The following is a 16,352-nucleotide window of genomic DNA, read 5'->3' on the forward strand; positions in this document are numbered from 1 at the left end:
TTGTTTACTTCTGTTTTTTCCCTCTATTAGTTTGGAGATATCTATTATTAAAATATATTACACCTTGAAAATTTGCTATGTGTACTTAATAACCAGTTTAAAGTTAACAAAAAAACACAAAGACCTTAGATCATTCAATAATCACCTCACTCTATTGCCTCAGTATTTTACTTATGTATAGTTAGACCTCAAAAAATTGAATATTATCAATTTAGTATTATTAATAACTTTAATATTAATAATAACTTTATTATTAAAGTTTATTTAAATTTACTTATGCATTTACCAATTCATTTTCTTTGATCATAGTTCTTCCTTTCATGTCATTTTTTTGTGTGTGTGGAATCATTTTCCTTCTTGAAATATATCCTTTAAGATTTCCTTTAATATATATGTCTATTTGTAAATCCTAGTTTTTACTTATCTTAAAATATCCTTATATTACTCTCATTCTTAAAAGATAGTTTTGCTGGGTGTATAGCTTTAAGTTAACAGGTTTTTTTTCTTAGCTCTTTGAAGTATTATTTCACTTCTTTTGCTGCTGTTGAAAAGTCTGCTTCAGCCTAATTGTTTCTTTGTATGTAATCTGCCTTTTCTCTCCTGTTCTTTTTAAAATCTTTAGGTTATTGGTATTCTGAAGTTTCATAACAATTTCTTCCTCCTACATCATTAATATCTTGTTCTCTAGTAGATCATCCCAAACAATATATAAACATGTTGTTCTTCTCCCAACTAAATTGGGAGAAATGCTCCTGACTCCTAAATTCCGACTGAATATCCAACTGCCTACTTGACGTCTCCACTTCAATGCATAAATAAACATCTCAAACTCAACATGTTCAAAATTAAACTTCTGATCAATTCCCTTTCTACACCAAGCTTGTTACACTCAAACCTTCTCTATCTGTTGATGGCAACTCTATCTTTCCAGTTCTCAAGTTGAAAATTTTGAAGTCATTCTCGACTCCCCATTTTCTCTCATGAGCTGTATTCAATCCATCAGGAAATTCAGTTGGTTCTACGTTAAAAACGTGACCTGAGCTTCCCTAATTTGGCACATGGATTACTGCAATAGCCTCATCACTGGTCTTGCTCTTCTCTTGTCTCACTACCGTCTCTTCTCAACTCAAGGACTACAGTGATCATCACTTCACACCCCTTCTCTGCTCAAAACCTCATAATGCCTCCTTATTTCACTCAGAGCAAAAGGCAAGATCTCGCAATAATCTATAAGTCTCTGGTCTTCCAAAAATTCTATGACTTCATCTCCTACTATTCTCCCCTTCACTTAGTACATCCATCCACACCAGCCTTCTAGCCATTTCTTTAACACACTCCTATCTTTGGTCCTTTGCTCTACTTGTACTCACTATCTGGAACGTTCCCCTTACCTCCAATGGCTAATTCCATTGCCTCCTTCAGGGGTTTTCTCAGATCTCTTTTCAAAAATCCTACCCTACTAATATTCCTATTTGTACTCTTTACCCCATCATGATACTCTAAACCCTCTTTACCTGTTCTACTTTTTCTTTTCCCATAGCAAATATCACTTTCTAATAGATAAGTCACTTAAGCTGTAAGCATCAGGAGAGCAAGAACCCTTGTCTGTTTACTGTTCTATCTCAAAAGCTTAGAATGGTGCCTGTACACTGTAGCTGCTCAATTGATATTTGTTGAATGAATAAATAAAAGAATGTACTACTAGACATGGATGTCTCTTCCCTTACCTTCCTTGGTACAATTAAGAGCTTCCTGTATCTATAAATTACTATCTTTCATCAGTTCTAGAAATTTCTCATCCCATAACTTTCAAATATGACTGATATATGTCAGGCCCTACTCAAACTATTATCTATGTCTCTTAACCACATGATCATATTTTGTCCCCATGTCATATTCTGCTTTATTTTGAGTAATTCAGATTCATCTTTCAGTCTGTTAATTCTCTCATTTTCTATTTAACTTATCAATTAAATTTTAATCTAACAATTAATTTTTTTATTTTGAAAGTTCTTAGTTCATCTTCGTATATGCCTGAACACTTCTGATGATTTCTTATTTTTAAAAATTCTATTCTTAATTCTTAAACATTTTATACATGGTTACTTTATATTTGATATCTGCTAATTCCCATATCCAATTTCTTCGAGATCTCAAGAAAGGTCTTTAAGAAATTATAGTTTATAATTTTTAACTATGTTTTAAGTTTTTTCTCACAAAAGATCATTTCCCTGCATGTTTGATAGTCTTTGATTATGACTCATACTATGTTCATTTTAATCTGCAGAAACATGGTGATCTAAATTGAAGATGTTTTCATCTAGAGGGGAATTATTTTGTTTCTGTTGGCAGCCAAAGGGTACTACACAACTGGGGTCACTTTAGATGTTTCCCAGGATCCAAGGCTTACTCAAGGAGTTTCAGGTCTGATCCCCTACTCTGCTCCTATCTCTGGTCTCAGTCTCCTGATTTACAGTCCCACTGGTATGAGATATCCAGCATTTCACATGTGCTTCCTGCTCAGTTCCCCATATTTTTTAGCTCATGGGTTTAATTTTTTTTCTTTAGGGGGATTTCCCATAAGCTCATCAAAACAATACATTATATAAAACAATATAATATTATTTTTATTCCATTATTTCATAGCAAGAGAGCCCTTCAGACTATTTAGTTCCTGCATAATGGTAGATGTGAAAGTCTCAGCAGCATTTTCCTATTTATTTTTCTATTGCTTTATCTCTCACTCTCTCTCTTTTTAAGGTATGATCCCTGGGCTTCAACTCCTCTTCAATAATATTCATGCATAATAACAACAATAGATATTATTTACTGAACAATTAGTATGTGCTAGGCAGTTTTCTAAGTACTTTATGCACATTATTTATTTAATAAAGATTCCTATTATATAGTTTTGAAAACTACAAATTACGGAGACTGTGTACTTGCAGCAGATCACGTAGGTAACATGAAATAAATCTGGAATTGTGTCTTTTTCAATCTCCAAATCAATGCTTGTAACCATGGTGTTTTATGGCCTCTCCTGTGTAACTCTTAACTTGTTCTGGTCAATGAGAATTGTTCCACTGCTATTCGTGGGCTCTTGCCCACAAATAGCATGGTTTTTTCTCTGGTCAGTATGACACATCCACATTGTTCTCTGCCCCAGTAAATAGGCTGCTGTCAGTAGGAAATGGTTGGTTTCCTGTGATATATTGACAGTCAATCTTCCAAGATAGTAGCAGATGTCAGTTACATACTGTCTTACTTACACTTCCCAATCTAGCCGGACATTCCTCCACCCAATGCATAGCTTCAAGCTAACTTGCCACACCATTAATTGCTGGGTTAGCACTACCTAGGGAGTCGATAGAGAGCTAACAGTGGTTGTTTTACCTGCACTTTTTATATATTGACCATCTTTCTCTCTTTTGCCATTGTAAAACTTGGACCATAGCCAATTTCAGATTTTTCTTGCTCTTCAAGACAAGTCAGTGAAATCAATAGCAAACTACTGGCCTTCACTTCCTGATAATAATAAGAGTGATTGAATCACATGCTCAGACTCTATGTTGGCAAAGAGCAGAGGTTATTTTGAGCTCCAAACAGAAACACAAAAAAGGCTTTTAAACAAAAGGCTTTCTTGGGAGTTTCTGATTAAGGGACAGCAGGTCTTTCATCACACTGACCCACCTTTTCACGGGAAGCTGCACAGCAGGGACAAATAAAAAACACCTAAAGAGCCTCAAATGCTTGTCTAGAAACTCGCTGAGGATGGATAACAGCAGCAGTCCAATACAGGGTCTTACTCTGCTCTAAGCACTGTTCTAAAGCTTGATCCTCACTGTCTCATTTAATCCTCACAGTCCTGTGAATCTGAGATATCGTTACTGTAATGATGGGTAAGGAAACTGGGTCTCACAAGCATTAAGAAACTTGCCTCAAGTTCTCCAGCTTTACTTTATGGAGCTGGGGTTAGAACTCAGGCTAGCCCGAGCCAGTTGCTCAGTGGTTAGAGCGCTGGCCCATGGACTGAAGGGGCTCAGGTTTGATTCCAGTGCAGGGCATGCGCCTCAGCTGCACAGGCATGTGCGGGAGGCAACCAATTGATGTGTCTCTCTCATATCGATGTTTCTCTCTCTCTTTCTCCCTCCCACTCTCTCTAAACAACAATGGAAAAAATATCCCTGGGTGAGGGTCAAAAAAAAAAAAAGAGCTCAGGCTAACTATAGAACCTGGGGATTCAGCTGCATTCTTATACTGACATGTGTAAAGCTCTTCTTCTTTGAGTGACAGAAATAGGAAATTGTTATTTTTGGTGTCTGCTGCCTTAAACTGCATTGCAATCCAAATGATGCTGTAGGGGAAATCATTCCTTTGGATAGAAACCTCTCAAGCACTCATATACTGGCCCATGGATTGAAAGGAAGCTGTCATAAATGTTATACTGTTCTTTGGAAGAGACTTTAATTCCCTTTTTAGTGTTCACATGGTACCTGTACTGCTTTTGGAGAGGAGCGAGTTGGTTAGATTTCAACCTTGAAATAAAGCTAACTCTTCATCTAGTAGGTTTAATTCAGGATGCCTGCCTCACAGGGGTGGGGAACCTTTTTTCTGCCAAGGCCATTTGGATATTTATAACATCATTCGGGGGCCATACGAAATTATCAACTTAAAAATTAGCTACGAAAAAAGCTCCTAGATCTATTGAATTTCGAGTCCTGCCTGCGGTTGCCTTGGCAGGGCCAGACCCAATGATTTTGGCCCATGGGCCTGGCATTCCCCACCCCTGCAGAGGGTGATGCCTCATGATGGAGTACTGGCCAATTATTAGAGTGTGTGACGGTACTTGGATTAAATGTACTAAATGGAAAGAGAAAAATAGGTCACACTTCTGTAACTATGCAGACGAAGACTTTGATCAAATAGAAAAGTTAGAAGAATAAAAGACATTGTCTGAAATGTTTTTCATTAACCTAAGAGATATTCTTTTTACTTCCTTCTTAATACTCATGAGACATGACACCAAAGACTGCTAGCAAAAAATAGTAGAACGTGTTGAAACACTTTTTTTCCATATAAAGAAGAAAAAAGTAATAGGGACAATATATGCAAAATTAAGTAACTTTTCTCAATTTCACACTTTTAAGGATTGGGAGCAAAGAATAATTAAATGAACTACAAGAAAGTGCTTTCTGGTAATTGATAATGGCAACTGAAAAGGAAAAGGTAAATTTGATATTTGACAATTTTAAGAGAGGTGATACCTACCAAAACCTATAATTCCAATGACACCCAATACGAAGAGCCAGAAGAGGAACCCAGCTATGAACCTCAGGAGTAGCAGAAACATCCAACTGAGGAGCATGGCAATTGTCAGGGCACTAGTGGAAAAAACACAAAACAAACACAGGGTGAAGTGTGCTACACATAGCATAATGAAAACAGCAAGACAACACATTTTTTCCTATTCAAAATAATTCTCAGATAATTTTCTTTTACCTAGCTATAGAAAAATTTATAACATTAGAAAGCACAAACAATGGTCTCTGTTAAGACTTTGTATGAAAGAGTAAGACCATCAGGAATTTATACATGACTCATCTTCCAATGACTAGGTAAACTGAAGCTCGGTATCAATCATTGTTCACGAAAAAACATAATTACTCCAGCTCACAATTCTGGCCTATCTGCTACAGTTGCCATGTTCTGTATTTTTCCCTTCACACCCCCCACCCATTGTGCTGTTCTATCTACCTGGTGACTAATGGAAACCTTCCAAAATATAACTGTCTAGCAGTAAGGAAAGAGCTTCAGGACAGAAAGACAGAAAAAATAACTGCCCCACATAGCTCCCGAAGTCTTGATTTTGTAGTCATCATCACTATGGTCTACTTATCTCTAATAGTTTGTCATGTCTGACATTACCAGACAGGATCTGTAGGCCACTATTGGGAGCCATCATAAGGCTTCTAGGTCACCTGGGCCATGTGATTTTATCAAGCAATCAACAACATGACTAATTTCCCTCTGTTTTAATTTCTTCCTGGAGTTTGAGTGAGCTAGTAGAGATGCTTCTTTTCCAACATACCCAGGTTAATTTCAAAAAAGAGAACTGGTTAAGATTAGAAATTTAGCTAATGCTTCTATTAAGGACTGACTCTTCTGGTGTTATCTGAAAGTTTCCAAAGGTAGCAACAGATAAAGCCTGGTACATTTACTGACTTTATTGTCTCCAAGTGTTACCTTTACAAACAAAATCTTAATAATTACTGTCACTGAATAGATAACAGCATGGTCTCAAAGTAGCTTCTCAGGTCCTAGTCTTGTAGAACCTATGCTTTTAACTTCCAAAGCTATTTCCTTTTAAAAATCACAGATACTTTAATGCTTCACTACTTGATATGATTAAAAGATTATTCTGTGGCATAGTCCAAGGGCAATATTCAAAAAGGTCAGAGTGGGAAAAATAAATATGATATTTATTCTGTGTGTTTTAAATTCCTACATAAAAATCTAACTGAATAAAACTAAGTCAAAGCATATCAGACTTTGGCTTTATAGTCATTAAATAAGTGAGAACAGAAGAGTTGAAACTAAAGGGAGGCACTCATGTTCTATGGTAGGAGTGGTGCCAGGTGGGGAAGAGGGTTCCAGTGTATGCACTGGGAGTTAGGAGGGCAAGAGAGTGGAAAAGCCAAAGTGAAAGAAGAAACAAGAAAATTATCTAGTGGCATTTGGGTCTGACAATAGGTGAACCAGTTTAGACTATAATCTGTCAAGTATAGATTATAATCTCTGCTGTGAAGATGCATCCTGAAATCCTGATATTCTCTGACAATAATTACTGCAATTGTTTAACACAAAGCATTGAAATGAATAAAATCTCATAAACTTTATTTTGTAGATCTAAAAATTACTCACTAGTACTTGATACACAATCTGATTTGTCTTTATCAAGCATCTTATAGTTAAACATATCTATTTGTTCCCCTAGAGTTTTTTATAAATGTTGCTTGAACTGACATTTTCAATGAATCTTCTATGTTTGAAGAACCATAATAGAAGTTAGAAATATAAAAATGAGTTAGATATAATTACCATGGTAAAGAGTTCATAGTTTATCAGAGAGAAAGAGCCAAGTAACAAATCACAAAAAGGTAGGTGCTATATAGAAGATAGCTATGTATGTGTATGTGTATAAACACACACACACAATGGGGATGAGGCACACAGAGGGGGAAGTAATTATATCTGCAGAAGTCAAGTAAGTCTTCATAAATGGCATAAAAGCTGATTTTAAATAATGAGATAAAGTTGCCTAGGGCATGAGGAACAATAATGCTAGGAAAGAACAGAATGTGCAGAAACATGGAGTTTGGCAGTCTAGGGATGGGCATGCTATTTAATGCGTTTAGAGTATGAGGTTAATCAAAACACCCACGCAGAGATGAATCTGGGAAATTAAGTTGGGATAGGTTATAAATGGTCTTATAAGTATCTAAAGAAGTTTTCACTTTATTTTTTGGTCAGTAGGGAACCATAGATGTTTTTAAGACATAAGAATGTGACACAACAGCCAGATAGTAATGGTATCCTTGGATATACCAAACACATGTACCCACTCCAGTGGTGTGACTGCATTTTCAGTACTGCAAATCTTATGTTTGAAAAACTTTAAATTTCCTCTTCTCTTCATATATTTTTTCAGCTCCTCATAAGTACAGTGACCTTTGTGGATATGATGGTAACAAACAAGATGTGGAAGAGATGTGTTAAAAAATTAGAATGATCCCTTGGAAGTCAAGGAAGGAAAAATGAGAAAACGGGCCAGAGAAATTACACTTCATCCACTCTAACATGTAATGAGAAGCAAACATACCACAGACACGCCCCACATAATTTGAAGTATATGTTTATGAGTATTTTAATGAGTATAATTAAAATTTATACCCATAACTTGCTGTTAACACTGGGCATACTTCCAAATATTTGTCCCATTTTTATTCTATATGAAAAACAAAATGTAAGGAACTGAGATCTGAGATAACCTTGAATTCACGAGTATATAGGGAATCTGAAGAAAAAGAGTTCTGCCAAGATAAAATCAGAATGGGGCTGGGGGGAAAAAATCGATGTTTTCACTTACATGAGAATCCAATACCAAGTTGTTGCATAGTCTTCAAACACTTTGATTCCAATTGCCTTTGCATAAAGGACTCTATTGATATTTCTGAATTCAAAGAAGAAAAAACAATCAATTATTTCTTGACTATCAATAAACAGACACGTTCTTGTTATGATAAAAGGAATTTTGCAAGCTGCTGTTCAAAGCATATTTTTAGAAACCATTTATCAGTAGGGACTCTTTTCCTAGACACAACAATTCATGAGATGTCACCTGGGTGAACCTCCAAAGGTGCCTATATCTACACACACAGAGAACATGGCTTTCAAAAATGCTGAACAGATCCTTTTGAACATACGTGACAATATTTCAGAAGCCTCACTATATGAAATGAATTTAAATGTAAAGATCAGCTTTTAACTTACAAAATCCATAGAGTCAAGAATAACCATCATCTTTAATTCACCTTCCTCAAACTCTGACAGCTCAATAGCAGGGAGGCACAATGGGGCACATACAGAAAAGTGCATAAATCATTAGTGTCCAGCTTGATGGTGATCAAATTAAGCACACGTAATTAACTATAGTCATGTCATCCCTTTTCCAGTGTGTCCCAATGACAATACCTCCCTTTCCCCCTAAAGCAACCACAGTCCTGACTTTTGTGATCATTATTTCCTAGTTTTCTTTTTCATTTTACCTCTTACATATGCATCACAGGGTAATTTAATTCAGTGGTGCTTGTTTTAAAATTTTCTTTTATTAATGGAAGTGTGCTTGCATTATTTCACATAGCTTTATAGATGTGAAATCTGTCCATGTTACTATTATGTTCTCAATATGCAGGAACTGTACTATACTATTAGGACTGCTAAAGTCTTTCAAGAAAGAGAAGTTAAATTTTAGAATACCTGTATTTTTCACTTTTCATTCAACAGCTGAGCAATGTAATGATACTGTGCATGTGCACGTGCATGTTTGTGCACACATGTGTGTGTGCACCCTGGGAATCCTGTTTCCCAGTAATGTGGAATACCATGATGTGCACAGCCAATGGAAAGAGTAAATTCACTTCATTGTAGTTAATATTAGAAATCTGATACGGTACTGAAACAGCATTGTCACAGTTGCCCGCCCTTTGTCTTTAAAACATCTGGCAGTTTCATTATTTTAGTCATATTTTTTAAATGGTCCTGTCAAAAGCATAGGTTTTTTTAAAAATTATGTTCATTCAAAAAGTAAGTTATATAATGGTCTTTTAGTACATTTCCTGCTGTCTCATTTCTATACCTGATGACAATGAAAGATTTAACCGTTTTGAAAATCATGATTGTTCTTTCTAATTCTTCTGGTTTCACCTTTAGATGCTTTTCTTAATGAACACATGCCAAGCTCCCCAATCCACAGTGACACGCATATTTCATAATACGTAATTCTTCTGGTAAGGCCTTTAACCCAATGGAAGCTTTAGTCTTGGGTACAATCATGGCATGCATCAAGACTGCAAACGAAAACGTAAAGAAACGTACTTTGCAGCTGCCTTGAGTTCCGTAGCACTTCTTGTCTTTCCATTCCCATCTTCGAATGCTGTCTTATTTCCTACTGTCAAAGTGCCATTTTTAGTAGAGAAGTCAGGGAAACATCTCCGGAGAACTATAAAAATAAATTAAAATTATGGTAATCATTTTCTACTCCTTCTTACATGATGATGTGTGCCCTCCCTTTGTTAAGTTTTCTGTTATTTATAACCAAGTTCTTTCTAGACAGTGTATAAATTGCTCAGTATAAATAATTGCCCATTATTTGAACAGAAAATTGTCTGATTGTTCTAAGACTCACACAGAAAGCAAATATGATGACAATCTGAACTTGATTATTTTATACCTGGTACATTCATCAAGTAAGATATACAGCACAGGTTTTAAAAGAGGAGTACTGATAATGAATCTCTCATGGTAAACACATTTTCTAAAAGGCTACATTTATATGACTGAATGAGTTTAGTTTTGTTACTTTATTTAAAAAAAAAAAAAGCTTAGATACTCCTTGAGTGAAACCTTGAAAGTCAGAGATTAGTAAATAATTTCTTGGGAAATAAAAACCAGCTCAAATTTTAGGTACTACTAAGACAACCACATTTTGATTTACAAAGCCTCAATAATTTGCCTTCCTTCTACCTTTCTCATTTACACGGTTTTTTAGGGGGGCTGGAAATGGAAATACTAAAGCTGTCAAAAATGACCCACACTTTGTAGACTAGCACAATTTCCGAGAAGAGATAATTCACTGTTCAACCTTCCATAAGCTTGTTTTGATTAAATAGAATCCTTGCCCCTTTATAAGTCTGTATTACTAAAAATATTGTAAACCCCAGTTTTAGTGAAGAGGGGAAAAAATAAAAAATAAATCATTTTTTTTTTTCTTATAAGAAGCATGTTGGTTCATAAACATGGCTAGGAGCTTCCCAGGCATAAATTTAATATGAGCTCCCAAACACAGAGGGCAAGGAGAGATGGAAGAAAAAGGCAGCCCACTCCGGGTTGGAAGGCAGCAGGTTTAATAAGCAAGGGAATTGACGAGGCTCGTTTTGAGCAGCTGCAAGACGGGTAGATTTTCGTACCCACCTACCGAGTATATATAAAAATATAATATATATAGAAATATAACATATTTTATATGTTGTGTGTTCATACCTGATGGGTATGTTAATATAGCACCTTTATTAAATCACATGAGGACACAAGTAAATGCCCTGAGTGATCTCTCAGCCTAGGGGACTTAGTAAATCAATTTTTCAGATCATGAGCCTCCTGGTAAAAAAAAAAAAAAAATGTTGTCACTGATTTTGGAAATCTTTTTTTCAACTTTGCACATGCCTAGATTGTTGCCATGACCTCTGTCTGCAATGCAGCCATATAGCCACCAAACGAGCCACTTCCATGCTAGTGAACACCCCTGCGGACTCCTCGGGGCACACTGCAAAAGAATAGACCCTGTGATTATGAGCCAGTCATGGTCACGGTCACAGTCATGAGGGAAGGTCATCAAAAAGATATGACCTGTGGTTTGACCTACTAGCCGGACCTGGGCAACTGGAGGCTCCCCACTCCCTTCCCTGTGCTTGGAATGTGCTCCGCTTGCCCTTTCCAAGCTAGAAGGTGCCTTGGGCACAGGCTTGAGACAGAAGTATTGTGATGAGAGCATCTGGACTGGGTATGTGACTAAGCCCTATTAGGGTCTCCCGTGTGTGACTTACCCCTGTTAAGTCCTCTATATAAACTTTAAAGATTTGGCATGTGGGTACAGAAAACTACCCGTCTGGAGGTCGCCCAAGAAAAGCCTACTAAGACCCCTTGCTTATTAAAACAGACTTCTCTTCGGTCTCTCTCTGCCCTCCGTGCATGGGAGCTGGTTTCCAAGTTCACCTGGGAAGCTCCCCAGGAGGCTGCAACCCAACAAAGCATCACAGATTGCATGGGTCCATATAGAGTCTAGGCCTGAGCATACTAAAGTAGTTAATACAGGAAAGGAGGAAATATGTCTTTCTGAAGCCTTTCCTGACTTTATAATACGACTGATTCCTGCATTAACCTCCCTATCTTTCCCCTTCCCATTCTCTGGCAAAATTCACATAGTAGGTCTCTACCAGTTGCTTCTCTTCCCTCTTAACCCATCATATTTCTGCCCCCACCACTCCGTGCAAATTATCCTCCCAGTGATGCCCTGAATGACCTGACTCCCAGCCTAGGGGACTTAGTAAATCAATTTTGGGGACGTCTTAACCCCCCAAACCTTCAAATAGTTTTCAGTCTTCATCCTGCCTGAGCCCATGACCTAGCACAGTGCTTGGTACATGGCGAAACTCAGTAAATACTTGCTGTTGGATGAGTTAACTTCCCTGAGTCTTTGACATGGTAGACAATTGCTGCCTTTTGAAAGTCTTCTTTGCCTTACATGTGCAGATTCTCTCCTGCCCTTCTGCCTTTCTATGCACTTTCCCTTTCCACTCCTTAAATACAACTTTTCCCACCTACAGAGCTCCCCACGTTTGTTCTAGATATTATTCCTAGGCAATAACTCATCCACTCTGCTAGCTTCATTAAATATGCTCATTATATAGTTGGAAAATAGAGAAAATATGAAGGAAGATACAAAACTATACATAGTTCTACAACCCACAGTGAAATATATTTTGGTGAATTTCCTTTCAGTCTTTCTCCAGCAATATATTTTTTCTTTTAGTTATAACCATAGAGTACTTGCAGTGTTTTCCCTTGTGGGGTTTTTTTTTCTTCTTTTAATATTACTCATTTCTTTTTATAAACTCTTTAATGAGTGAATTTTATTAGCTGCATACTATTCTACTAAGTAACTATACTTAATCCCACACTAGGGGGAATACACATTGATCGCAATGTTTACCTTGATGTCTCCTTCACTAGACTGTGAGGGACTATGCCTTATCCATTTATATATCACTGATGTATGTTTTATATTGTGGGATTTAACCAAACTGTACTTGTAAGGGCAGGGGTTATGTCTTATACTTTTATACCTATTGTATCTTCAGTGACTAATGAGTCATTTTTACCTTTTGCATAAAAATTTGTAACATTCTTGGCTACAGGCACTTGATGCCTAGGGCTTCCTGGTGAAATGCAATTGCTTGGGAAACATGCATCTTTGCTTGAGTCTTTAATGACCCAGAGAGGAGTAACAGGAGCCTACAAAACGTTGTTTGGTGGTAGCTACTTCAACTTTTTATCCGACTTTTTACTCAAAACTGACAAACATCGACTTTCTTCTATTTTAAAAGAAATATATAGCCCGGCCGGGCGTGGCTCAGTGGTTTAGCGTCGACCTAGGATCCAGGCGATCAGGGTTCGATTCCCGGTCAGGGCACATGCCCGGGTTGTGGGCAGCAACCAATCAATGACTCTCTCATCATTGATGTTTCCCTCTCTCTCTCTCCTTTCCTCTCTCTGAAATCAATAAAGATATATTTAAATAAATAAATAAATAAATAAATAAATAAATAATAAAAGAAATATATACTCATTGTAAAAAACTGGAGAAATAGAAAAAAGAAGAAAAGAGAAAATGCCCAGTGTTTTGCCACTTCCAAAACAACCACTTAATATTTTGGAATATTTCTTTCCAATCTTTTTCTTTGGATAGTTTTTTTCTTTATCTTAACTTACATTTAATTTGCATTTCATTTAACATTATATTACATAATACTTATATTTAATAATTCTAAAATATTTCATATTTTATAATTATTCAAAGTGTGTGTATACATTTTTAGAGGACACCCTATATATTTAACCAAATGTAGCCAAAATATTATTTCAATATGTAATCAATATAAAAATTATTGGTAAGACATTTTACAATTTTTTCATACTGAGAGTTTGAAGTCTGGTGTGTGTTTTTCACATACAGCACACCTCAGTTCAGACTAGCCACATTTCAAGTTCTTAGTAGCCACCTGTGAGTGTATTCAATAGTACAGTTAGTACCTTTCAGTCATAGAAAAACGTTCAAGATCTACTGCCAAATAAAAAGGCAAGCTGCAAAACTATGCTGTGTAATCTAATTTTACAACATGCATAAAATATGCATATGTATGTATATGCATAAATAATATCAAAGGGGCACACACCAAAAACTTGTATTATAGATAATTTTTATATTTTATTTTTCTACTTTTTAAAGAAATTTATTCCATTTTATTTTATTTTTTCCATCATAGAAGAGGGTATTTTTCTACTTTCATATGTTCCAAGTTTGATCATGTCTTCCTTTTATATTTAGAAAAAAAACCCACAAATAATAAATGTGGCTTTTTAAAGAAAAAAAATATTTCATTTGATGAATATATAATAATTTATTTGAGCATTCTCTTGCTCTTGGGCATTAGAGTATTTCTTCTTTATTTTTTTGAGGGGTCCTTTTGGATAGCATTGTGGTGAACATCTTTACATAAAGATTTTTCCCTGCAGTTAAAATTACATCCATAAGAAAAGAAAATGAGTGATTATTTCATTTTCCTTTAAATAGAGTTTAAAAAAGCTTATAAATTTTAAAAATGTAAAGTATTGATTCATTTAGGAGACATATAAATAATTTTCAGTTTCAAATTATAAAGAAAAGTATATGTCCTACCATCACTCCCCAAGCAATTTCTGAGCAAACTTTTGGGCTGGATTTAGGGGTCGGTGTGCAAGTGTGTCTCTGTCTATGCTTAAGTGTGTTCATAGAGTACCAAATAATCAATCTGATTGGGCTTTCAAAAATCAATTTTCAGTCTTTTTGTGTGTGTGTATGTTTATGCAGCAAAACCCAAAAAGTCACATAACTCCAGTGGAAATATCCCTGGCTAGCGTCAAGAGAATGGGCTTTAGCTTTGGCTTCCTTCCTAATTATCTCTGGAATCTTGGGCCAGTCATAGTACTATTCCTGGCCTCAGTTTCTTTCATTGTGAAATGAGGGAATTGAATTAAATAACTTCTTCATAGATTCTGCATTTCTAAGGTGAAATAATAACCACTTACAAGGCTTGCTTGGAAAAATCGCTGTTGGACAATCATCATCCATTATTACTTGTGAGAGAGACTAAAATGGAAGGAAGAGTATGTTAACATTTCGCAAGCTATGTGATGACAACTTTTACTCTCAACATAAAAATGTGTCCATTAAAAATTCAGTTGCATAATAATCTCATTACTCCAATTACTCCTCTAATAAAAGTAACTGTAAGATTATCACACCCATATACTTGGTTGACAAATGCACTAACTACATTTCTGTAGAATCAGCAATAATAAAACCAGACCCTTTGAAACCAAGGCCCACCTTTGAAAGTACGTATCTTTTTCTTAGTCACATCCTGAGTCTCTAATCCTTAAATTTTCTTCTGGAAAAACAAGCATCTTCTCTAATTTGGAAGTCATTAATACTTATTAACATAATTAAGTTTTAGAATTCCTTTATAAATCTTAACCCTAGGTAGGGTCTGGGGATTTTTTTAAATGAATAATTATGAAATGGGTTGGAAGTAAAATTCTACTTGCCTCTAAGCCATTGGGCTTCATCACCGCATTGATGAAATACTGACTGCAAATGGCTTTAGCTCTTAGCTCTTGACAGAGCTAAGACATCCAGCCAAGTAGAGAATTTGTTGGTGTCAGGGAAGAGTTGAAGCTAACTTACCAGACTTAACCACCTTGCATAACCACCCAAGTCGACAAAATGATATGCTATAAATGGTATGTATGCTTTTGTATGTAGATGTGCATTTGTGCACGTTTTAATGGAATGGTGCCTTTAGTAATAATTTCCTAGATTTGGGAGTTTCTCCAGGTACAAATGCTCATGTTACACTTAAGATTGAAACAAAAGTTAAATTATTTTCTAAATTTATAAACTTAAACTCACATACTTTTGCGGGTTGAGTAATAGGGGTCTTGCAGAACTGGTTGTAATATTCCCAAGAGTTTTTGTCTCTTCTGAATGGCAATTGCATTTCCACATAGGTTAAAAATTTTTCTGGGCACTTGGAGACACAGATCTATGAAGAAAAGGAGCACAATGGCAGGGACTGAATTGAGCTGAACAAACCAAGGAAGTAGGTCAGACTTCTAAATTACCCACCATGGTAAACAGCAAGTATCATTTTCCATCCAAGAAACTAAATCAACTTTCTAATCTTAGTGTAAAAAATGAAATTTCATATACTGGTTATCAATTTCTACACCTTGCCCTTTGATGTTGATGTTCTGTTAAAACGATAAGAGGTTGCAAAATGATGGACTTATTTTTAACTTCTGATTTTTAGATAATTGTAGATAGACATGCAACTGTGAGAAATAAAAGATTGCACATGCCTTTCACCCAGGATTGCCCAGTGGTAATAATCTGCATAACTACAGTAGAATATCACCACCAGGAAATGGATTATGTTACAATCCATTAAACTTATTCAGATTTCACCCATTTTGCCTGTGTAGTGTATGCATTTTCAGGGTTAGTGTCTTGCTTCCTTTCCTATATTTGAATAAAATGGTGATTTAAAATGCTCCAAAAATTGATAACTTATGCCACATAATAACTATCAGTGCCAGTGAATTCTCAACAATTCTTAAAACATAATTAGGGTTTTATTACCACAGAAAACTAACAAAATGAGGGCTATCTGTGGCAATGAATTGTTATTGTAGTCGTT

At 35.9% G+C, this 16,352-nt stretch overlaps 1 protein-coding gene across 3 annotated transcripts in view; it reads right to left on the minus strand.

Moving 5' to 3' along the window:
* SLC44A5 (solute carrier family 44 member 5) overlaps positions 1-16,352 on the minus strand; it is a gene marked incomplete at its 3' end in the record, with an annotated part of 257,122 nt that overhangs the window by 29,508 nt on the left and 211,262 nt on the right. For all 3 annotated transcript variants that reach the window (XM_081145142.1, XM_081145140.1, XM_081145141.1), the window contains 5 exons: positions 15,570-15,698; positions 14,683-14,743; positions 9,655-9,778; positions 8,147-8,230; positions 5,269-5,381 (listed from right to left, as the gene is read on the minus strand). In XM_081145142.1, the coding sequence (XP_081001268.1) occupies positions 5,269-5,381; positions 8,147-8,230; positions 9,655-9,778; positions 14,683-14,743; positions 15,570-15,698 (511 nt within the window). The remainder of the gene's footprint in view (positions 1-5,268; positions 5,382-8,146; positions 8,231-9,654; positions 9,779-14,682; positions 14,744-15,569; positions 15,699-16,352) is intronic.

This window comes from Miniopterus schreibersii, assembly GCF_964146895.1.
Source record: "Miniopterus schreibersii genome assembly, chromosome: 8".
Lineage (NCBI taxonomy): Eukaryota > Metazoa > Chordata > Mammalia > Chiroptera > Miniopteridae > Miniopterus > Miniopterus schreibersii.